The sequence below is a fragment of the Theropithecus gelada genome, chromosome 7b (genome assembly GCF_003255815.1).
Source record: "Theropithecus gelada isolate Dixy chromosome 7b, Tgel_1.0, whole genome shotgun sequence".
NCBI classification, from domain to species: domain Eukaryota; kingdom Metazoa; phylum Chordata; class Mammalia; order Primates; family Cercopithecidae; genus Theropithecus; species Theropithecus gelada.
Window position 1 is genome coordinate 73,933,137 of NC_037675.1, and position 23,042 is coordinate 73,956,178.

The 23,042-nt window shown below is 50.3% G+C and overlaps 1 protein-coding gene across 12 annotated transcripts in view; it reads left to right on the forward strand.

Moving 5' to 3' along the window:
- The window catches only part of RGS6 (regulator of G protein signaling 6), a 629,677-nt gene extending 609,089 nt beyond the window's left edge, over positions 1 to 20,588 (forward strand). For 7 of the 12 annotated variants that reach the window (XM_025392585.1, XM_025392577.1, XM_025392580.1 and 4 more), the window contains one exon: positions 16,516 to 20,588. In XM_025392585.1, coding sequence (XP_025248370.1) covers positions 16,516 to 16,566 — 51 coding nt within the window. In that variant the 3' untranslated portion in view covers positions 16,567 to 20,588. Of the gene's footprint in view, positions 1 to 7,477; positions 7,545 to 16,515 lie in introns of all 12 variants that reach the window. The other 5 variants (XM_025392578.1, XM_025392581.1, XM_025392583.1 and 2 more) reach the window with 2 other exon arrangements.
- Positions 20,589 to 23,042: the final 2,454 nt, after the last annotated feature.

Below are 23,042 nucleotides of genomic sequence, written 5' to 3' on the forward strand. Positions count from 1 at the left end.
CAGTGTTATCCTGTTTACAATCAGTGGTGAAGTCTGTGGTTAAGACCAGGTTACAACTCCTCTATGCTTCGCTTTTTATCTTGGCTCTGTGTGAAATTAGGAAAAGCGTATTTACTGTTATAGTTTTGTAGCTGGAAAATGAAAATATAAAAGTATTTTTTATAAACTATAAAATGTAAAACAACAGGCTCAGCATGGCTGGTGGGTGCAGAGAAGACACAGTGACAAAGTGGCTCCTCATGGGGTTGACAGGGAGGAGTCTTGAGACTTTTATCAAAAAGGGCCACAAGTTGGTTGTCAGTTTTGAGACACTGGGCGCTAGACCCCGACATTTCCCTTGGAAGGAGGAACCCCCAGCTGTTCCCGCTGATGGTCCAACCTGTCCGCCAAAAGCAGCCAAAATGCCCTCCCCACGGAGTGCCCACGTGGAGAAAAACCCCACTGGTGACTCTCCTTATGGACATGTGGGGCAATCAGGGCCCAGTGGGGGCAGCTGCTTCTGGCTTTCCCTGGCCAGCCCTCCCTCGCCCCCCACCCAGGCCCTCTCCTGCCTTCCCCAGACCCCAATGTGCCAAGCAGTCAAGTGAAAATCAAATCCTCTGAGGCAGAAAGACACAGCTGTGTGTTTACAGCCACTGATTCAGATCCAAATCGCGTACCCTGCCAGTCTCTAGCAAGGCAGGCTGGGGGCAAAGTGTGTGGATGCCAAGCAGGGATCTATTCTGGGAGGTGACCTGCAGGCGTTCTCCATGGCGGTGCCTTCCTCCCACCCCCTCTCAGGAAAGGCGTTCTCGCTTTACGAGCAGCTGATGGGGTTGTGGGGTTTTGGCATGCTGCTTGTCACTTGTGCAGTCAGACCCCAGTGCCATCCTCGCGCAGCCACGTGGGAACTGTGTGGGCTCCCACCTGCCTGGTGAGAAGGCAGAGAGTGGAGTGCAGGGCCCCCCACAAGATAAACAGCGGGAAGGCCGACCACTCAGAAGACAGGATGCCCACCTCTGCCTAGGACAGAGTCTGCCTCAGTCCTGTCCAGGGAGCAGCGGCACTGCAGCAGAAGGGCCCAGAGAGAGAGCATCCAATGGCAGGTGTCTGACAAGGGGACAGCACTGCCAATGTCAAGGTCAAGGAGAGGAGACCTTACTCTGCCTGTGGTCCAGACTGGAAAGTTCAAAGAGAAGTCAGAGAGCTTCAAATCTGAGAACCTCACAGGCTAAGAAGTAAGAACCCCCCACAACCCGCCACCATGGAAGTCCCCCCAAAACGAGCTCCTGGTGGAAGCAACTGGGGATGCTTCGCCTTTATAAAATAGTGAATGAGTGTCCCGGGTTTGAGTTATTAGGAAAGCGTGGCATTTTGGAAGGAGGCCAGGATACCTGTCCATAGGTAGGAATAACCTGTAAGATGTTGCCCTCCTGGCCAGGTGCGGTGGCTCACGCCTGTATTCCCAGCACTTTGGGAGGCTGAGGTGGGCAGATCACGAGGTCAGGAGATCAAGACCCATCCTGGCTAATACAGTGAAACCCCGTCTCTACTAAAAGTACGAAAAATTAACCTGGCGTGGTGGCAGGCGCCTGTAGTCCCAGCTACTCAGGAGGCTAAGGCAGGAGATTGGTGTGAACCCCAGAGGCAGAGCTTGCAGTGAGCCAAGATCGCGCCACTGCACTCCAGCCTGGGCGACAGAGTGAGACTCTGTCTCAAAAACAAAAACAAAAACAAAATGTCCTCCCGCAGTGTGGCTAAATGGGACACTGTAGCGGGCAGGGAGGGGTGCTTAGAAGGACTGAGAGCAGTGGGACGTTTAGTTTTGTCATGTTTGCTCAAAGGTGGATGAGAGAAAGACCCTTGGGTGTTTGCTTAGTGGCTTCCCAATGCGTGGGAAGGTGAGACGGGGTTGGAAGCATGGAGCCACCAGCGGTTCTTCCATGCCCCCTAATCATGGCCACATCCTCTCAGCCTGAGCAACAGCACCATGGCCACAAATGGGAATGGGCTTCGTTGCTGTAATATTTGGCAGATTCTCTCCACACACCCCGCCCCCCCATGGCAGTCTGGCTTACCGTAGAAGGGTAACCTTAAAAAATACATTCCCCGCTCCAGAGAATACTCATATGTGGCCTGTTAGCAGCACAATAAGGTTGAAAGCAAAGTCCATTCCTTCCTCCCTCCCCCTGCTCACCTCCACTTCCCTGTTTGCCCCTATGTAGGTGAAGTGAGTATATTCAGCACCTTCATGGCAGGTGAGAGGGTGTATTAATCCGTCTACGTCCTCTGGAAAGGCAGTCTTTGAGGGGGCCACAAGGGTTCAGCCATGGCCCATCCAATATCCTTTTTGATGACTTGGGTGAAGAGACAAACATTCCAACCACATTCAAAGATCCAGACCTGCAAAGTGTGGCTCATCTGGTAGATAACGGAATTATATTTGGAAAGCATTTCCTGCAGGATGATGGGTCAAAAACAGATAACATTTTACCAGATCATATTTGTGTGTGTGTTTTTTTTTTTTTAATTTGGTTTCCCAACTACAGGATGGCATTTGTAGCCTTTCCTAAAAATCAAGTGGGAAAAAAAAAAAAAAAAAAGTTCTTGGGTTGTAATTGACTCCAAGCCTCGTATAAGCAAGTGCAGAAGGCAGCTGCTTTCCAAAGGCAGCTTTAGGCTCTGTAACAAAAGTGGGATGGTCAGTGAAAGGAAAAGTGTTCCATTGCTTTTTGTTGCTCTAAGCAATATGAAGTCTTGGTTCTAAGCCCCCACATTATCTGCAACTTTAACATCTAGAGACAATTCAGAGAGAAGAACCTAGAGAGAGAAGGGGACCCTGGAAGCCATGTCGGAAGAGGCTGGAGTAAAAATGTCTAGCCTTCCAGCACACTTGATGGCCACCTGAGCTCTCTTTGCATTTGTCTTCAAGAGTGGACATTTCTGGATTGCTCCAGAGAGCAAGGCTAGAACAAATGGCTAGAAGATAGAAAGAAGATATTAAAAACATTCTAACAATAACAAAATATTCCAACAATAGACTATGTCCCCGCCAAGGGCAATGAGCTCCCTGCCTAGGCGTTTAGAAGCTGAATAGCCAAGGACAGTGCAGAGTAAGTTTCTACACCGGATCCCATGATCTTTTGCAAGCAGAATTCTATGCTACCCCAAATACTTGTTAAATGGACCTGACTGCATTTCATTCTGTGGTTTATAAATAAGTCGTGGAAAAGGAGAATGAATTATAGGGAGGGAGTTTGCTGAGATCGGAGGAGAGGGATCCAAAAGACTCAGACTAGATTCTACCTTGAGGGAGAAAAAGCCACAGGATGACACACTCAAAGCAAGAGAAACTGTCAGGAAGGTGAATTACTGCCCTTCACATGTCATCCTTGCCTTTTTTTTTTTTTTTGTCATTTGCTGCCACAGCAGCTGGGCTCTGGGCAACAGGGCTCTCTTCCCCCGAATGTCTGAAAGGAGGTCAGCAAGTGGAGGACATAGGCACTCGCTGGCACAGGGCACTGGCGGCCATCGTGCAGTGAGCCCCAGCACAGCCAGGGTGGCCATGTGCGTGGGACATCCTGGCCTGAGGTTGAAGAAAGCTCGTCCTGTCATAGTTCCCATCCGGAAAGGGTGTTGTGTTGAAAGCAAAAAGGATCATAAAGTCACTTGCCTTTTACCCAATGCCAGTTCCAGATTCCAGGAAAATGAGCTGACATCAAAAACACCTCAGCTGGCCGGGCATGGTGGCTCACATCTGTAATCCCAGCACTTTGGGAGGCTGAGACAGGCAGATCACCTGAGGTCAAGAGTTCAAGACCAGCCTGGCCAGCATGGTGAAACCCCGTCTCTACTAAAACTACAAAAACGAGCTGGGTATGGTGGTGCATGCTTGTAGTCCCAGCTACTCAGGAGGCTGAGGCAGTAGAATCACTAGAACCAGGGAGGTGGAGGTTGCAGTAAGTCAAGCTTGTACCACCTCACTCCAGCCTAGGCAACAGAGCAAAACTCCATCCCCCCCGCAAAAAAACAAACAAAAAACCACCTCAGCCTGGCCAAGAGCAGGGCATACCCCCAGAGGTCTCAGACTGAGGAGAAACTGTGCCCCCACCCTGGCTTCCCTCCTCTGGGGCGCTGCCGAGGGGACTTGTCCTCAGCCTAGCTCAGGGAAAGGGAAGAGTTCCCATGTCACATTCTTTCCAGCTGTCCTAAGAACCACCCCGATTGCCAAGGACTCTCCCTCCTCTCTTGGGCTTCACCAGGGCTGCTTTCAACTCATCGTGGGATTGTGTAATTATGGTGATTACAGCTTGTGACTTTTTTCCTCTGTTCATCTTTTGCTTTCAAATTCTTTGAGGCCTCTCATTAAACATGGCGATCCTGGTAAAGTCAGCAAAGTTTTAATAAGACACTTTTTACAGCTAAAGAAAGCCCAGTCAGGGTTGATTGCTACTATGTTCTCTCAGATACTCCATTAAAACTCTATCAGGCGCAGTTGGTGCCTGGGTATAAGAGGTGGGGGAGAAGGAGGGCAGGGAGGCAGAGCAGACCTGTACTTAGTGACAGGGCTGGAGAACCATTCCACACCATGCCCCTGGCCTTTTTCGTTTGCACCAAGCACCAAGTGCATCTGAGCCCCCATGCCTAATAGGAAAAGGCAGACTGTCAAGCAAGGACCAAAAGCCTGGCCTTAACATCATAGCACATTACACTGGGAAATGGAGATGGAGCATCCAAGACAACACTCAACCCAACCTTGTAATCTGCAGCAAAAGTAGTGGGGGAATTCTGATACATGCTCTGTCCTGGTTAATACTGGAAGATTCTGAGGCATCCATAATGCTAAATAATTAACGGAGACAATCACTAGCCTTTGTGAGTCATCACGATCCGGTGATCTTACACCTGGTGGAGGTTTCCTTGGTAATGATTCAGCTTCACATCTCATTCTTGGCTAGCCTTTAATCATGGCTTGCTCGCTTTCTTTTTGTTGTTGTTTTGATTTGGTTTGGTTTTTGGTGGGGTTTTTTTTGTTTGTTTGTTTGTTTTTGAGACAGAGCCTCACTTTGTTGCCCAGGCTGAGTGCAGTGGCGCGATCTCAGCTCACTGCAACCTCCACCTCCCAGGTTTAAGCGATTCTCCTGCCTCAGTCTCCTGAGTAGCTGGAATTACAGGCCTGCACCATCACATTCAGCTAATTTTTGTACTCTTAGTAGAGACGGAATTTCACCATGTTGGCCAGGCTAGTCTCGAACTCCTGGCCTCAAGTGATCTGCCCACCTCAGCCTTCCAAAGTGTGGAGTTACAGGTGTGAGCCACCGTGCCCAGCTTGTAGCTTTCTTGAATAGTTATCAGAGCTGTAGGACTTCATGAGAAGGACCATCAAGGAGTGTGGGTTGTGTGTGTGAGCCCCGTGACCCACCCTTCAGCAGATTCATCCAGGTTCCCCTCATTTCTATATTCCCTGGGGACTGCACAGATGACCGCATAGTGACGTGCATCTTGCTCCAGCAGGACTGTGTTTCTGAGAGGCCCCCGATTGGCTGCTCGTGGCTGACAGGCCCGCACCAGCCAGACTGCCTTTTACCCCGCAGGTAGCCAGTTACCTCACTACCTGTGTCTCAAAAGAGCAAGGAGCTGGACTGTGACTGAGCAGCACCAGCCACCTGGAGTTACATGTCAAAAACCTGGCAGGGACATTTCCCCCAACTGCATTCCCATCCACTACTGAAGGTGACCTGCTTGTGTGACCCCTTGAGAACAATGTCCCTTTAGTACCCACCAAAATGCAGAGAAGCAAGCTAAGTTCGAGACAGGCAACTCCAGCTGAATCCCTTTTTCTCCACCTGACTTTATACGACCCTGTCATTATACATTATATGACATTATACGACGCAAGTCACTTGCGTGTCCGATGGGTACAACAAAGCCCACTGCACAGGGTAGATGTTGGCATTCAGTGAGGATGTGAGAGCAAGAGCTGCCATTTATTAGGAGCTCACACTCACAGTGTTGTACTGTGTCATGCTGGCTTTGCCTGGGGTGGACTTTGGTTCTACTTCAGCTCCATCACTTAGCTGTTTGAACTGCACAGCTTCTCTAAGCCTCAGTTTCCTCATCCATAAAACGGAGATAAGGGTAAATAATTAAGAGTAAAATGCATAACGTCCTTAGCACACTGTGTGCAGTGCGTGTGCTTAACAGGTATGGTTCTTAGAATTAGTTTCATCATTATGATATTATTTGCAGTTCATATTTAGCTCTGCACCTATTATTTAATTTCCAACAATATTCTGCAAGATAGACATCATTATATGTATTTCGTGGTTGAGGGTGGGTACATGGGTATCTCCTATATGACAGTCTGTACAAAGTGCATTTATTACACAGATCAGCTCATGGTAACTACTCAATAAATGGCAGCTATTATTGTTGGCTTATTTTTAAAGTCAACTCAGAGAGTTAGTTTTTCTGCATTTCCTGGAAATGAAGGGACTGTGGTGCCCAGAAGGCCAGCTTCTGTTCTGTGATTGATTTCCTGGGGCCCCTAAGCACTTCCCAGGAAGCTGTGGGAGCTGGGGGGCTTGTCAGCCTGTGAGGTGCTGGGAAGTGGGGAGGGCCACCAGGCAAATGGTGCACATGTTGTGAGGATCTGGCATTTGGCCCCCTACTGAGGTGCAGGACCCAAAGATGCCTCCCGCTACCAGACACAGATGAGGAATAGGTCTACCCATGATAAGAAGATGAAATCCACTCCTCCAAATGTAGCCCTCCACGTGACAGAAACACTCACCTCTCAGCTGTCTGCTTGCCTGGAGCCACCCTGAGCAATGCAACCTCAACAAGTCCAGCTGCTCCGTCAGTCCGAGAAACAGAGGTTTCTATTTTTAATCACTTATTCCAAAGCTAGGTAGTGGAGGAGTCAGAAGCACGTGGCAGGGGATGCTTTGAAATTCCTTGATAAACCGGACCCCTGGGGTGGGCACTCCTACTGCCTATAGTACCAACAGAAACAGAAGTGGAGAAGTTATTTCCACTGAGGTCAATAAATGGTTTTTTCATGGGAGAGAACTCCGTTTTTATACATGTATTTTAAGGTGAATGCTTTAAGTTTGCAGTATTTGTCAGAGTGGCATCTTAGGAGCTGATATAAAACTCCACAGCCAAACAAGCGATTGCCTCTGCACCTTGCATGAGATGCTTCTGTAAGTGCCTGTGGTCTAAACATGCACATGAACGCATGCACAGGTGTATGCACATGTGCACAGGTGTAGACACAGGTGCATGTGCTGCCTGCCTGATGTTCGCCTCCGTGTTCAGTATATGGTATGCATATAACCATAAGCTGCAAACCTGCAAGTGTGTCTGTCGCATGGATTGCATGCCCTCTGCAGCTGTGTGTGTGTCTGGGCAGGGGCTCCTCTAAAGCCACAGGTCTTCACAGTTTCAGCTGGATAAGTTATTCTTCACTTCCCTTCCTAAAAACACAATTGCCTAGTGCTGCTGGCGCAGAGTCAGAATGGCCGCTGCGTTTCACCCCCGAGGTGGCTTCCTTCCAGCAGTGGGTGAGTGATCCCGGCGTTCGCACGCTCTCTAACCTGTGGGATCCTTCTGCACAGAAGGTGGTCCAAAATCCAAAAGAGATGATCTGTTTGTCCATGACCTCGTCTCTGCCCGCCACTCCTGTTCTCATGCCCCGGTTCCAGGGACAGTTGGCAGCACCCATTTCTTGGTGTCTCTGTTTTTTCTGCCCATTTTTTGTACCCATAGTTTTTCTCTCCTAAGAAACAAGGAGCTGAGGGGTCCAGAAATGATGATGAGATGAGTCCCTTGTCCCAGAGGCCATGTGCAGATAACATCCTTAGGTATTGACCCAGTAACTCTCTTCTCCTGGTCCCATTCCCTAGCAGAACAGGGAATACCCACTACCTTTGAAGATGCTTCTAAATCAAATAGCAGCATCCTTAGGTTTCATTTCCTGGTGAAAGCTTCCATAACTCTTCCTCTATGGGCCCGGGGCCAAAGCCTGCAGGAAATATAGCAATCTCACATTTCTACACACTACACCATCAGGGGAGAAGAAAGCTGGGGAACCGCCCATCCCCTGTCCCATGGGGACCAAAAGCATCTCAGCAACACATGAAAAGAGCCTGTGGGGAAATAAGGTTCTCTGTAGCTAAGAATTCCAATGACCTAAGTTTCTGTCCAGGTATCTCCTGGAAACGCTGCTTAGTCTGTTCCCTGCTGTACTTTTTCGGGTTAGGAATGCATGTCTGATAAGTGCCTGCTGAATTGCATTCCTGATAGTGGAGAAGAAAGAGAAATGAGTCAGCCCTCTTTGCATATGCATCCAAATGGACATGGACATTCAATGAAGTGTTATGCCTTTGTGGGGGGATAAGAGGTCAGCAATTCTAGGCTCTGCCTTTTCAGCTGGCTAAACCAAGGACCCCAACACAAGTACATGTTTTGGGTGAACACATTTGCAAGAGATGGTAAGTGTCCTTAGGAAGATAGAGTCAGAGTCCTCATAGATCCTCAGGAGAATCACATACTGCCAAGCAAATAACTTTCTCTTGCCGCTTTGTCCACAATATCAAGTAACTAAGCTCCAGCTTCACTGTCTCCCACAGTCATAGTCAAGAGTTATTTGAATTTCCTAGTTGGAAAAAAGTAGCATCAACTTGTTGCCAATAGCAACACAGCCATGTCCCTGTTTCCTAGAGCCTTTTGGTCTTTGCCTAATTTGGAGTGAAGCAGAGCTTAGATGCCAGAGTCCATTTGGGAAGGAGGAGGAGAAGAGGAACAGGCGGGCATTAAGTGGGTCACAGGAAGGCATGCCACCGAGAGGCCTTATAGGCAGAATGGCCCCCTCATTCCACTCCTGAAGCCACCAAGAATTTCCTGCAAGCTGAGAGTAGAAAGAGCAGCAGGTTGCTCAGTCAGATGAGAAGAGGGAGAGGAGGGAGAGAAGAGAGAGCTAGTATGAAAAGGGGTCATTTCCACCACACAGGGATGCAGACAAGCAGGAAAAATGGAAATGCACAACTTGGACGCAAGACCGGGGAGTCCGGGCCTGGCATTCTGCCACTCATGTAGGGCTCAGCTGCTGAGTCCTTGTCTCCCCCACCGTCCCTGCCCAGCTCCGGATTTGTCTCTGCACAGCTGGGGGACCATGGAGAAAGGTCCCCCATCACTCAGCAAAACTGACAGGCAGAAGTAAGTGATGAGCATGGTGGGGCCAGGGTCAGAGGTGCCAGGACCACCAGCAGAGAGGGCTTCCCCCACCTGGCTAGGCACTCCGAATTAGAATGGCCTAGAATGATTTGAAGTGCGGTTGGTTCTCATTAGAGTAAGGCCACCCTGCCTGTCCCACCTTAGAAAGGGAAACATCACACCTGCTTCTGTCCTCCCTGGGGCATTTGCCATGTGTGTTCCTAGAGGCATCAGCATCAGTAACACAGGGCCACACACAGAATGGTGGCTTCACCTGGCCTGTCCAGCAGCCACCACCTGAAATCTACATGCACCAAGCCATGGTGACCTGCGCCCTGGCTCAGTGCAGTAACCAAAAGCCCCTTTTGCCAGGCTTATCCGCCAGCAGATGGCACCTCCTTTCTCAGGATTCCCAAATGGGATGAGGGGAAGCCCCTTCGCAGGGTAGAACCTGCCTGAGATGGGTTCAAGCATGCTCAAGAGCTTAAGTTCTTTTCTCAGGGAAGTTAAGAAAATCACCCTGCATTGCCCAGAGAGGTTGCCCAGTGCGGATGGGCACAGGGGACTCCTTCATCCCTGAGTATTTCCATCTGCCTCCTTCCTTGAGAGTGACAGTCACGTGCAAAGTAAGAGGGGCGTGGGTCGTGAAGGCCCACCAACTCAGCTTTGCCACTGACTAGCTGTGCACTCCCAGGCAAGTTACTCAAGCTCTGTTTGAGTCTGTTTCCTCATTCATGTAGTGGAGTTTATAGAAATGCCTAACTTGCAAGCATGTTGTGGACATACGTGTGGGTATTTGTAAAATGCCTCGCATGCTTGACACACAATAGTTGCTCAATGGTCCATCAGCAGGTGGCTGTTAGTAACTGTCCTCACAGCTACCTGTGTTTCTAGTGGGGGACCATTCCCACCGTGCCACTGTCAAGGCCTGGGTGATTTGAAGAGCAAGGCACTTGAGGAGGGAGGGTACATGAGCTACCCATGCCATTCCATCAGACAGGCCCATGGGAGAGCAGGGGACAGGTGGGTCCTTTTACATTTAATCCAGATAGGAGAACTGGCAACTCTTCTTTTGTAAATTCAAAAACTTTAAAATTTTTCTAAAGCACTGGTAGTTGCCAATTATATTAGTCTATTTTCACATTACTGTAAAGAAATACCTGAGACTGGGTAATTTCTAATGAAAAGAAGTTCAATTGACTCACAGTTCCACATGGCTGGGGAAGCCTCAGGAAACTTACAATCATGGTGGAAAGGGAAGCAGACAAGTCTTACGTGGCAGCAGACAAGAGAGAGCGAGTGTGTATGAACACTTACAAAACCATCGGATCTCATGAAAACTCACTGCCTATCACAAGAACAGCATGGGGAAAACCACCCACAGGATCCAATCACCTCCCACCAGTTTCTGCCCTTATGGGGATTATAGGGATTACAATTCAAGGTGAGATTTGGGTGCAGACCCAGAGCCAAACCATATCACCAATACAGGATAGAGTAAGGTGTCTGGGCCTACTAGTGGTTCTGGTGACATTCTGTGGGAATTTATTTCAGATGACATGACTGCTGGGTACATCCCCTATCCCCACTGTTTACCAGGCAGAGCCTGAGTGTTTATACCACTGTACATAAGATAGGGGGCTGTTGCAAGAAAAAAATCCGTTATGTTTATTTTGATCAAATTTTCTTATTTTTTAAACAGGTTCAGTTTTAAGTATTCATGAATGTACCATTTATTAATTCTTCAACCAGTGAACCTCTCTTTTTTGATTAATTCACTTTTCATCTATCCCTTGACTTTTTTAAAACATTGGGGTATTGTTTTATGTTTGTGATATAGCTTCCTATTTTAAAAGGATCAAATAAAAAGAATATTTTAAAACCATATAAAATGCCCTTCAGCCCCTGAGAGAGATCAGGAAGCTTACCAAGGCCCTACAAGTAACACACACCCCAGGAATGGGTCAGCCACAGGCTCCTGCCCCTCCTCACTGCAGAAGGGTGAGAAAGAGAGGAATGGCCTCTTCCTTCCCATGCTGCTCTGACCTACCTCTGTTGTGGAGGAACCATAACGGGTTCCATAGCCTGGTTTTTCCATTTCATCTGCCCCACCTTGTTCCACAGAGTTGAATAGAGGGTAATAAGAAACAGAGAATTTTAAAAGTGTTTTGAAGTTATTCTATGTTAAGTGTGGATTTTCCCACCATTCCCTGTAAGCGTTTCTCAGACATCCCAGACAGCACTCTCTCTCCCCAGTTTTAGACATCATTGAGGAAGAAGATGCCACAGAATTCTTTGCATTCCCTTTTAAAATCATTTGCTTTGCTCAGTGGAGAAGGAGTACCAGGGCAACAACCTTCCAGGAGTCACCCGATGAAGTCAGGCAGGCCTTTGGTTTCTCCCATCCTGCTGAACCCAAGCCAGGATCCCTTACCTTTCCACCTGTCTCTTGGGTTCCTGACCCTTGTCCTCAGCAAGTCTCCCCCAACCCCACCCCAGGCCTCTAATTCCACACATATACATCCTTTATGAACTTGAGCACCGTCTATTCAAAGGTGACCTTCAGGCTCCTTGAGAGCATGACTCATCCCTGGGGCCTCCACTTCTTGCCTGCTAAGGTTGCTTGGTGAGCTGTATTCAACAAAACACCATTTTTCATGAGCAGGGATGAAAAATGCCTGTATGTCACACCAAAGGGATCCGTTTGCATCAGTGGAGGCTAGAAATAGTGCTCCACTTTAGTTCTGTTGGAAGTTCGAATTCCCCTAACAGAGGAATCCAGGTTCCTCCCATACTGGAGAGGGGAAGCATTGAATTTCTCCAAACCCAGGGATGGGCCCAGCAACTGAAGAAGGGTAAGGAGTAGACGTCATAGCTGGGACTTTTTTTTTTCCTAATTTTTTTTCTTTTGAGATATAATTATATATGGTAAAATGAACAGATCTGAAGTATATGGCTCAATGAATTTGACAAGTGTATGCACCCGTGTAACGCATACCCCCTCACCCTAGAAGGCTCCTGCATGTCCCTTTCCAATCAGTTTCATCCTTCTCCCCCACGGGCAATGGTGGTTGATTTCTTTCCCCCATAATAGCCTGGATTTTGATTTGGCAGACTTGAGATCTGTAACTTTGGTCTTAGTTCATCTGAGCAGATGAGCAAAAAAAAATCTCATCAGAAGCTCAGATGTCTTTACTCTCTTAGCATTGAAAAAGGTCCTCCCTGAGCCGCTAGTGCTTGGCTCTGCTGTCCCCCAGTATGCTCCAATCTGACCCCCAGGGCTACTCTCTGAGCCACAGCCCTCCTCCCAGCCAAAGAAAGAGTTTAGCATCAGTCTCCCAGGTAAGTAAGTGGCAAAAGCTCTTGGTAACCCAGATAGTGCATGCTTTGTTGATTAATATGTGGAAGTGCAATGCACAGAGCCACAGCATGTCAAGCAGCATGTTGATTTTTCTCACTGCACAAAAGGGGGCCATTCCTTTTGTGTGTTTCCTTTCAGAAACAAAGGATTTCATGACCACCTTCTTCCAGGCTCCTAGCCATCAGGATGGCCACAGAGCTGAAATGATTAATCAGAGTGGAGGGTGGGAATTGAATGCATGGGTGTTAGTGAACCCAGCACTGAGCCCATGGTCCATGAAATTGAAGGATCCCAAAATCTATTGGATTACACTTTGCCAAATGTCTCAAAGGTGAAAAGCACTTTGTCGGTATGCAAAGCTTTGATGTCTCTGGAATGTACCTTCTGCAGCTCAGTTCTTAATCACTGTATATTTTTTCACTTGGACAAAGGCTGCCTGCTAATAGCATTTTCAACCATCCTCAGCTGCTTCGCTCAGCTACGCCAAGGCCTCGGGCTGAGCTGGCTGCAGTTTCCTGGCACCATGATCCATTCCCAACTGACCAGCACTGAGGAACATTACACATTCACACCCTGAAAAAAAACTGCTTCCTCTGTAACTATGCAAATGCCAGACACGGGCAGGCAGAATTACCATTCCCCTTCCGAAGTGGTTCCTTCAGGATCATCCAAACTGGAGGCAGGGATGAGCGTAAAGAGAGGGGCGTAGTGCCCTGGAGGGCACAGGCAGGAGCTCCCCTCTCTCTGGGCAGAGCGGGCTCCTCAGGAGCGTCCTGCAAGCCTAGAGGGGCACGCACTTTGGGGCAGCTCATCTCTGAACACAGGTAGCCTCTACTATCAGATTTTACTTTGATCACTGAAAACTACAGGAGCCTCAGCTCTTCAGAAGGGAAGCAGCTGCAGAGCAAGTGTGATTGCAGTATTTCTTCCCCAAAGCCCAGGGCCAGGCATCTAGCCATGCCTGCATCCTGCATGATTAACCGCCTTCCAGCCTGAGCCTGCCCTCACTCACCCGGGAGGGCGCTGGGCAGCGGGTAGATTGCAGCTGGGCTGAGCTGCTTCTCCAGCCGACCTGAACCCTCATGACCTCCATCTTTAGCAGCAGAGCTGGCATTTGGTAAATGCGCGAAAGCAGGAGTGGGGAGAGGGAGACAAAAATGCCAAGCAGCACCGCCTGGGTTGCTGAGAGGTTGGGAACAATCCCAAGGGTGGCCCCTAAGCTGGTCAGCTGCACCATCCTACCCTGAAATCCTGGGAAATAAAAGCAGTTGGGAGAAGCAAAGGAGCGGGCAGTGACAGACTGGCCACAGGTCCTTGGAGTCAGAGCTGTGAGGCTGTGCTCCAGGATTTAGGCAGGAAAAGATTAATTAGCGCCTTCAAGCCCAGCCCAGCCCATTCTGTAGAACGGGGAAGGGTTGAGGGTGAGGAAGCCTCAGGGCCAAATTCACCTAAAACAAATAGACACATAATCCTCCAGAAATAGAATCTCCAACCTCCCTCAACCCACAGTCCCCTCTCCAGCCAAAATAACCTTGCTAATAAGAATGAAGCTGCAGTGTAGGTTTGGGCAACTGGTAAACCTCACCTCCTTTGTCTCTGGGCTTTGAATGTACACATTGGCAACAGACTCTTATTCAGAAGCTTGAGTGATTTTTTCCCCCATTCACCAGCTAAATGAGAGCCCCAAACGCTGTGGATAGCAAACTCAGAACATATATATTTGGGTACACAATGTGATTTGTGGCCCTGGTGGAGGAGGGATGGGAGGAGGAGGAGGAGCCGAAACTGGTGTGTGGTGGTTATCACAGCAATAAGCGGCACCTAAGAGGAAAACAAACTTCCTTTGTGCCTTTCATAGGGTAGGGATGGACATGGGTAACAGGGGGTAGGGGAGGTTTGTAAGAGCTCACACAAGGAGTCCCCTAGACTCAGCAGCCCCGTGTTTCCCCAGAGAGGATGCCCCACGCCCCCATCCTTCCTGCCTTCGGGCCTGCACTGGGAAGACACACTCCCAAGTGACAAATGCCTCACACTCTATGTAAGAAAGGGCACTCGAGAGTCACAGCTGTGTGTGTGCCACAGAACCCGGGGCTGGGGGAGCCCTTGAAGATCACCCTCTGCCTTCTAAGAGCTATTGTTACACCTAACCTGGTCTAGACAAAGGAGTAGCCATTCTGTCTTAGTGATTTTTTAAAGTCTGACACCATAACGCTCTCGGATTTTTACAAAATCTGATTAAAAACTCCTTAGCCGAGTATAAATGTATCCTGCTGCAGGCTACGTTGAGTGTATTTGAAGATTCAGATAAGGTTGCTGATGGGGAAATTTTTGTAGACGTGTGTGTGTGTGTGTGTGTGTGTGTGTGTGTGTGTGTTTTAAGATGGGGAGAAAAAAATGAAAAGTTTTGTCTCACTAGTGAAAATGGGGAGTGAAAGAAATGGGGAGAAAAAAGGTCAAGGAAAGGTAGGGAAAGGCAGACTTTCTGACAGCTCCTGAGGCAATTTCATTTCTGGACAAACTCCCATCTATAGCACCAGAATTCTCAAAGGCAGGCTGGCCATGCCCCTTCATGGAGATCTAAGCCAGATGCCACATTGTCCTGTATCCAGCAAATCCACAGCCCGTGTTCATTTATTAGATAAACCCGTTATCCATCAATTCATCAATCAGCAGGTTTATTGAGGACCCTACCAGGCTTCACAAACCTGATCAATTTTTTTAATTACATCTAGCTTATATGCAGCCAAGCCCAGTAAACAAGATGAGCCCTCACACCCCACTTGGAAATGAACACGAGGAATCGCTGGCCCCTGCAATCTCACGGCCAAACACTGCAGCCCATGCTGACGAGCTCTCACGTGCTGCCCTTCACAGATGGCAGTGGTGTCGCTGACCCGCTGTCAATAATAGGATGGGTTTGGAGTGCTTTCCCAGACACAGTGATCAACCTGCCTAGGTCCAGCCACACTCTCCTCTAAAACCCTGTACAATGACATGGATTTCTAAAGAGGGTGAGCTGGAGAACGGGCACACACTATGTAAGGGCAATAAGCAAAGCGACGGACCCTCACCCATCCCCCTCACTCTCCTCCTGGTGCCCAGTCACAACTCCCCTCCTAGATCAGGGGCTTCTCCGCCACATCTCAGGGCACATGGACAATGGGACTCTCCTGGCACCTCTATGGCTGATGCACCAGGCCTCATGATCCAGTTCATTATTTTAGTTTTTGAGAAGAACTGCCACATGGATATAGTTGGAGGGCTTGTAGGCTTTCCTGGTATGGGGTCATCAAACTCTGCCCCTAGGTGCCACAGACGGGAAGCCAAGAACATAGGAGACAGCAGGAGTGCACTGCCCTGGGACCTACAGTGGCTCTGAGCCCCAGCAAATGCCCCCCACTTTCACAGTCCCAGAACTGGTCATCAAGAGGACTCAAGGTCTTTGTGTCTACCCTGCATTCCAAACAGGACTGTGCCTTCTTAAGACTAGTTAATTCATTAGCTTCTAGTCAGCCAGATCGTTAGCCACCCTCTATTTGAATCAAGCCCCCGTCTCTGACCTCAGTATGCCCCAGTCCACCTTTTCCTCCCCACGTGAACAAAATCAATTTCAGGGCAGCCCACCAGCATTAAAAATTGCTCTACCTGAAGGTTTAAATACCTGGTGTTTGGTAAGTAAAATTTCCACACCCCAAAAAGAGTCCCAGCAACACACCCTCATAAGGGGACCCTCCAGGACTCCCTGAACCTTGCCTGGAGCCCTGGTTTCTCCAGCTGTCCCAAGTTAAGGCTCCCGTATACCTAGAGATCAAATATCAAGGTGGTCAGTCGGGTTGGTTGGTCGTTTGGCCTCCATGGCTCATGCAACAATTAATTCACCTGTCTGGCTCTCTGTCTCTGTCCCTGTGTGTGTGTGCGCGCGCGCCTGTGCGTGCCTCTCTGTTGCTGTCTCTCTGCAGGGAAAGTCGCTGGCGGGCAAGCGCCTCACGGGCCTGATGCAGTCCTCCTGACCGTTCCCACCGCAGGTCCAGGGCCTGGGCCCGCGGACCCCACGGGCAGGCGGCGACGCTCCACATCCGCAGACAGAGTTTCCTTACGGGGAGACTTGGTCACTGTGAAGGAGAAAGAGTGAGGGCAACGAAGGGCGATGGTAGGGAGACTCGGTGGGTGAACGGGGAGACCAGAAAGAAAGAGTCCACAGAGCCTGGGCTGGGCCCAGCGGAGGCTCCTGTTTACAGCCCTCTCTTCTTTGTACAGTTGTATTCCAACACTCCACTCGCTAAGAGGCCCTGATCCCAGCTCATTCAGGGGAGAACGCGTCGTGGGGTTCCTGTCACGACTACCACTTGAGATTCTATTATTATCCTTACTCCCCTGCTATCTGTGGGGTCACACCTTCTGGCAAATTCAAGAGGAATGAGTGGACCAAGAGCACATCCAGTATTTGCATCACCTCCCTGGCACCTCCCATAGTTACAGCCACTACATCCCCATCGCCGCCTGTCATCCCTCACATCTCTGTGGCCACCCGGGTGTCACCGCCAGCACCAGGCACCGCTTTCACGTAAAATGTCCAAATCACGTCTTCAGCAAGAAAGCAACCTCATGGATTGCCCCTCCTCAAGTTCTTTCAACCCTCTTTGAGATCAGCGTTCGGAGAGGTCCCCGCCAGCCTGGTGGCTGCCCTCAGGTCCCATCACATGTCTCAAGGGTCCAGCATTCGCAGAAGCACTGGTGTAGATGACAGAGCTTGTTTCACAGCTGCGGGAATTCTGCTGACCATCTTTTAGAAAATTATTTCATAATTTATTCTGGTTTGCCCCCTTGCTCCTTGATTTATTGCCTCATGTTTTACTCAAAATAAAACATGGCCATGAACTCAGGGGCCATTGGGATTCTCCCCTCTGGCAGCCGCAGGTAGGAGCTGGGAGGGTCCCCAGCCCAGGAGGTGGCTGAACTACAGGGCTGGCAGCCCCCACGTGGTAGTGTCCTGACAGGCATGGTGAGAACCTTGCTGGGTCAAGTCTCCTGTGTGTGTGAAGCTGGAGCAGAGTATGCTGCGAAGGGACCAGGCCAGGCCGCAGGGTTCTCCTCCCAGTCTTTATCTGAAGGCCCAGCCAAAGCACCCCTCTAAACCGGTCGCCTAGGGGAAATGCAAAACTCTGCAAAAGATCCACCTGTATTCCCTCTGTGTGTGTGTCAAAATGACCGTTTGCCAACCTGGCTGTGAGGTAATGTATGTAAAGCACCGAGTCAGGTGCCTGATACGTAGTAGGTGCTTAGCAAACGGTAGCTAATACTATCATCATTGTCATTGTTATTGTGACACCCATGAGCCCACAGACAGAGCTGTACTAAGTAACCTGTTTTTGAATCCAGACATTCACTCCCCCACTTGCTATGACTATCCTCCTTTGATCTATTTTTGGCCATAGGTAAAAAAAATCTCTCGTGGGAGCATATAAACAAAAAACATAGAAGCAATAAAGCGATCGCTGGTATTTCTTTTCTCAAGTAGCCAAATTCACCAGCCGGTGACCAAAGGCTCAGATGCTTGCTTATTTGCAGACCCGGCCTCCTGGGTGCTCCCCGATGACCCATCCTTCCACCCCACCACCTCCGAGTCCTGTCTATGTCTGCTTCCACACAGCCCTGTCCCCAGGGCACCAGCCTTCTGTCCCTCACAGCAGTGCCGCCACAGGCATTAGGAGTCTTCCTTATGTTGTATCCTTGTGAGTTCTTGACGGCCATGCCCCAGTTTCCCTCTCTCGGAGGCACAGTGGAAACTGGAGAGATGACAGATGTGGAGTCCTCAGTGTCTCCAGACGTGGCAATTCTTGCTGGACACCACATGCTCAGCACAGAGGCTGGTACTTTGGAGGCAGTAACCACTTGATGAGTGCATGAATGACATGAAGCCCCATTATGGGGTCTTTTGACAGGCCCCTTTCATCCCCTTTCTCTTTGTATAAACCTCCTGTTTCAGAACAAAATTGTAGTCTAAGTTCATTTGCAGCCTTGCCCAAGGATCCCCAGGCTGTGCTGACCCCCAGGAATAGGGCAAAGGGTGTTCCCAAACAGCAGGCACCTCAGTGCCCTCAGTTATCCTGGGCAAGGGGCTTGGCTGCCCCCTGCTTCTCCCCATGGTGCAGGGGCATTCTAAGCTAGGCTGCAGACAGGGCAGGGTTGGCTTCTTGGCCATTCCTTCTGTGCCCCCTTCTTCTGACTGGTGTCTCCCTGGAGATCCCCAGAGGATCTGCCCAGAGCCAGGTGGTCTCTGGCCCTGAGATAGAGCTGGCTGCAGGCTTACAAGCACTTCTGGGGACATCCAGAGGGGAGGGGCAGTAAGCACAACGGAGCTAAGGAGACTTCAGATGGACTCAAACCCAGAGCAATAACCCTCTCACACCACCCCGCAGCTAAGGCACCCATGTTCCCCAGTAGATCAAGCCAGAGGCTTGCAAGAAAGGAGTGGAATGAGGCTGCCTATCCAAAGTCCATCTACCACACAGACCTTGGTCATGTAAGTACATTGGGAAGATCTGTTCTTGGCCCGTTCCCGATTGGCCTGGTCTACACAGCCAAAAATTCAGACTAGATTAGATGTTTGCAGGCAATTCTGTAGCAAAGCAGGTTCCCCTACCCTGTCCTGCCCGCTAGAAGCTGCCTTAGCCTCCCTGAATGGGTGTGGTCTCTGGGCCTAGGACTCCTCCCTAAGAGGAAGAGCGCTCTCCAGCCACATCTTAGCAGCACCACAGCCACAGCATCAGGGCAGCTGCAGCAAGTGACCAGCCACCCATCGGGTTAGATACACAAGGCACCAGGCACTGGCATCTGACTAAAATAACCTTTCCCTACATGGGAAGAAGAAAGCTTGTAGGTTGGCACATATAAATGTCCAGCCACAACCAGATGGCCTGACCTAAGCAGCAGGAACTCTCTTGGGAGGAGCCTCCTGCCCTTCCAGAAAGTGATGTGTCAGCTTTGTTCTCCTGGGAAGGTGTTGCTATACCCCAGGAACAAAGCAAGGCCCAACTGCCAGCGCAGTCAGCCGGACCTGTGCTCCAGGCTCACCGCTGCTGAGTGGCCGTGAGGGGGCCCCGGCCGGCACCCTGGGAGGGACCTCTTGCGACTCTGAGTTGCAGCTTGGACTAGCTGAACACATGGGGACATGCTCCAGGGGCTTCTTCCCTGGCAGGATTCCTGGGATGTTCTAACTACCTCACCAACAGGACGCTGAGCCGGGAGCCTGCCACCCTACTGGCTCCCTTGGTGATTATGGAAGGTGATGTTTTTCCTAAAATGCATCCCTCCTGTTCTGCTCCAAATACATGAGCTTCAAAAACCGCCACCAGGAAAGCCTTCCCAGAAGAGGGAAAGGATTGAGGGCTCTCTTCCTTTGGGCCCTGCAAAATGTATTGGAGGGAGGTGTTGCTGCAAGGTCCAGGCGCTGGGAAGCTCTGGGCTCGGGGGGAGATAATGCACCACCAGCCTCGAAAAGGAGCTGCCCACGTTGAATATGTAGCAAAGACCATGGGATAAGTTGAATAGTGGCCAAATGAATCACTAATAACTCACCATGGGACCCTCTGAAGAGAGGCCTGTGCTCGTGTAACCATAGCAACAGCAGATGCCAGCAACCTACTCATTAGTACCACCCAGTGATAAGGCATCCCCTGGGCTAGACCCAGGGGCCATAAAGTAGCAAAGTAGCAAATGTAGCAATAAGGGGCCCAGGTCTATGTGGCGACAGGGTCCAAATGACCAGGCCTCGGCCCTCTCCCCAGCCCCGATGAGGGCTCAGAGCCAGCTGCTGTCAGCTGTCTGGGGAGGGAAGGCTCTGCTCCACACCAGGGACCCCTGTTCTATACTCTAAGCCCACTCACTGCATGATCACGGACACATCGGAATGGCCTCCTCTTAGTGCATGTGGTTCTCATTAGTTTATTTTTCTGGAATTTGGGGATTGGACCCCAGAACCAAACATGCTGGTACGGTCTAAAAATAAATGACTTGAACCCACTTCAATCCAGCTAACTCTGTGTGGCTCCTTGGTTTGGGGGTTTGTTGGGCAGAATGTGCCTCTAGAAAAATCGAACACCCCTCCGCACACCCCATCCTTCCCCATTAGCTCACACATACACACACACACACACACACACGTCTGTTTCCTTCTCACTCCCAACCAGGCTGCCAAGCAGCACAGAAAAGCCAGAGCTCTGGGGCATTGGACTCATTCTGTTAGGTAGGGACAGTGGTGTCACCAGAAGGCCAAAGTCCCTGACTCTGCCAGGGTCTCCTTGACTGGGGGGTTCTCTAGGCCCCACTGTCTGTACTCAGGTGTAAAACCCTATGGCTGCTCTGACACCCTCTTGAATAAGATCCCAGGGTTGAAGTCTGCTGCATACAGACGGTGCTTCTTACACGGAGTCTGTTTCCTGAGTGACAGACAATTGCATTTCCCACTAACACCAAAGCAGCCGGACTCTGAGAGCCAGAGCATCAGGCTGACAAGAGGAGGACGAGCGCAAGGTAAAAAGGCGGTGCTAGTGTACTGCAATCCCTCTATGAATGACAAGGCCAACACCTAGCTGCATACTTCAGTGGCAGAAATTTTGCTCCTAAAGGTAGAAATGATTTCAGAGGCATGAGAATGGGATCCCAGTCACAGCTACAAGGGAACCAACTCGTCTCTCAACCCCTGGGCCACCTGCTTGTGTAGGATTTTCTGCCCCACAGAGTCAAGATCAAGGTCACATCTGCCTCAGGTCCCTAACATGTCCCACCTCACGTCCTGGTCCACCCCCAAAAGAGCCATGCTTTCCTGTCCCCTTTGACCATGGCCACCACCTCCAGGGAACCCAGAGCTGCACCTGCCTTCTCAGCTGGACTATCTGGCTTAGTTCCAGAATCTTTGCTTATCAGGCTGTTGCTGTGCATGCACACTACCCTACTGACCGCCAAGAGCAGAGCTCTGCTTTCAGGTCCAGAATCAAGGTGGAGATTTGGGGCTACCAGCTATAACACAAAAAGCTGTGCCCACCCAAGAATGAGAGCCGTCCTGATAGCTGCCTCTCTCCCTATACCCTTCTGGGGACTTGTGGCATAGCAGGCATGAAGCTGTCATTTCCTTTGCTGCTAGCCTCCAATTGTCCATTGATCCCAGCCTCCAAGGAACCACCGGGGCCTCTGATGAGTGTCTCTGGTCCTAGAACCTTTCCTGGGATGTGGCAGCCTCCAAAGCCAAGTAGTTCTCTGAGACGCATATCCCCTCCTGGGCCCACAGAGCTCTGCCCAGCAGGCTCTCCCTCTGCCACCCTTCCTTTGCAGAAACACCCATAGGAACCCCTGGCCCCCACTGTGGGACTTCCGATACCAGTAGCTGGGCCCCTTTCCCTGTACCCAGCCCTTCAGCACCCACAGTGGGGGTTACTGGATCTGCACCAGACCCCGTACACAGAGGAGTATTGCCCCCTGTCCAAAAAGAGGCTGCGGGATCTGGCTAATTTTAAAGGGGCCTGGGTTGTGGGGTGTAGCCACGTGAGCTCCATCTGTCACAGAGCTCTCTGGTACGCTCTTGCTCACTTACAGCGTGGGCTCAGTTCTCCTCAGAGCCCGGAGGTGTCCTGGCCAGGTCTGGCTTATCTCAGCAGACAAAATAAAGAAACAGCCTCTGAGTGCAGAGCCCCAGAGCCACCCTCATTCTGAGCCTTAGTGTCCTCATTTTTGAAACAAGAATGAGAGTTTCAAAATCTTTGGGTGGCTGTGAATTAATCCAGAAGGCTTAGCCGGGGCCTGTCACATGGTAAATGTTCACAGAATGGGTGCTGGTGTTAGCTGGAGCCATGTCTGAGACAGGCATTGAAAGGCAGTGAAGGCCGGGTATGTCTGCAAATCCCTGCCAGATAGATAACCTCCCCAGCAGCCTAGCCCCTGAGAGCCGCCCTTCCCGCCAGCCTCGAGGCTGTGGGCTTTGTTTGCCTGTGTGGGCAGCGGCCTCTCTCTGCCTCTCACAAGCCCCTGGCTCCCTTCTTCCCAGCGAGGGCCTGGTCCCCTGTGTGTCACTTGGGTGGCCTCAATCAATAGCCCTGCGTTATGCCTGAGAAACAGCCGAGTGGCGGGCCAGGGGCCTCCTCCCCAGACCCCGCATGGAAAATGGAAACAGTACAGATTCCCACTGCCCATCTAGATTCCCGTTTGTCCGATGGGCCTCAAGGCTACTTCCATGAGATTTGGACTCTGAGCTCTTGTTCCAAAATACTCCATTACAGGCCAGTGACTCTGCCTTCTGACCTAGGACAAGGACCTGCCTCCATTCTCTGAGAACACCTGGCGTCCAAGGGAACACAGGGACCTCCACGGGAGGGGCAGCCTTGTTCCTACAGTTTCCAACCAAGAAAATAAAGCCTGGTTCTTCTCTTTCTCCCATTACATCACAGGATGGCTTTGGGTCAGGGAAGGGGCAGGAGGGATCAGGGAGGGGACA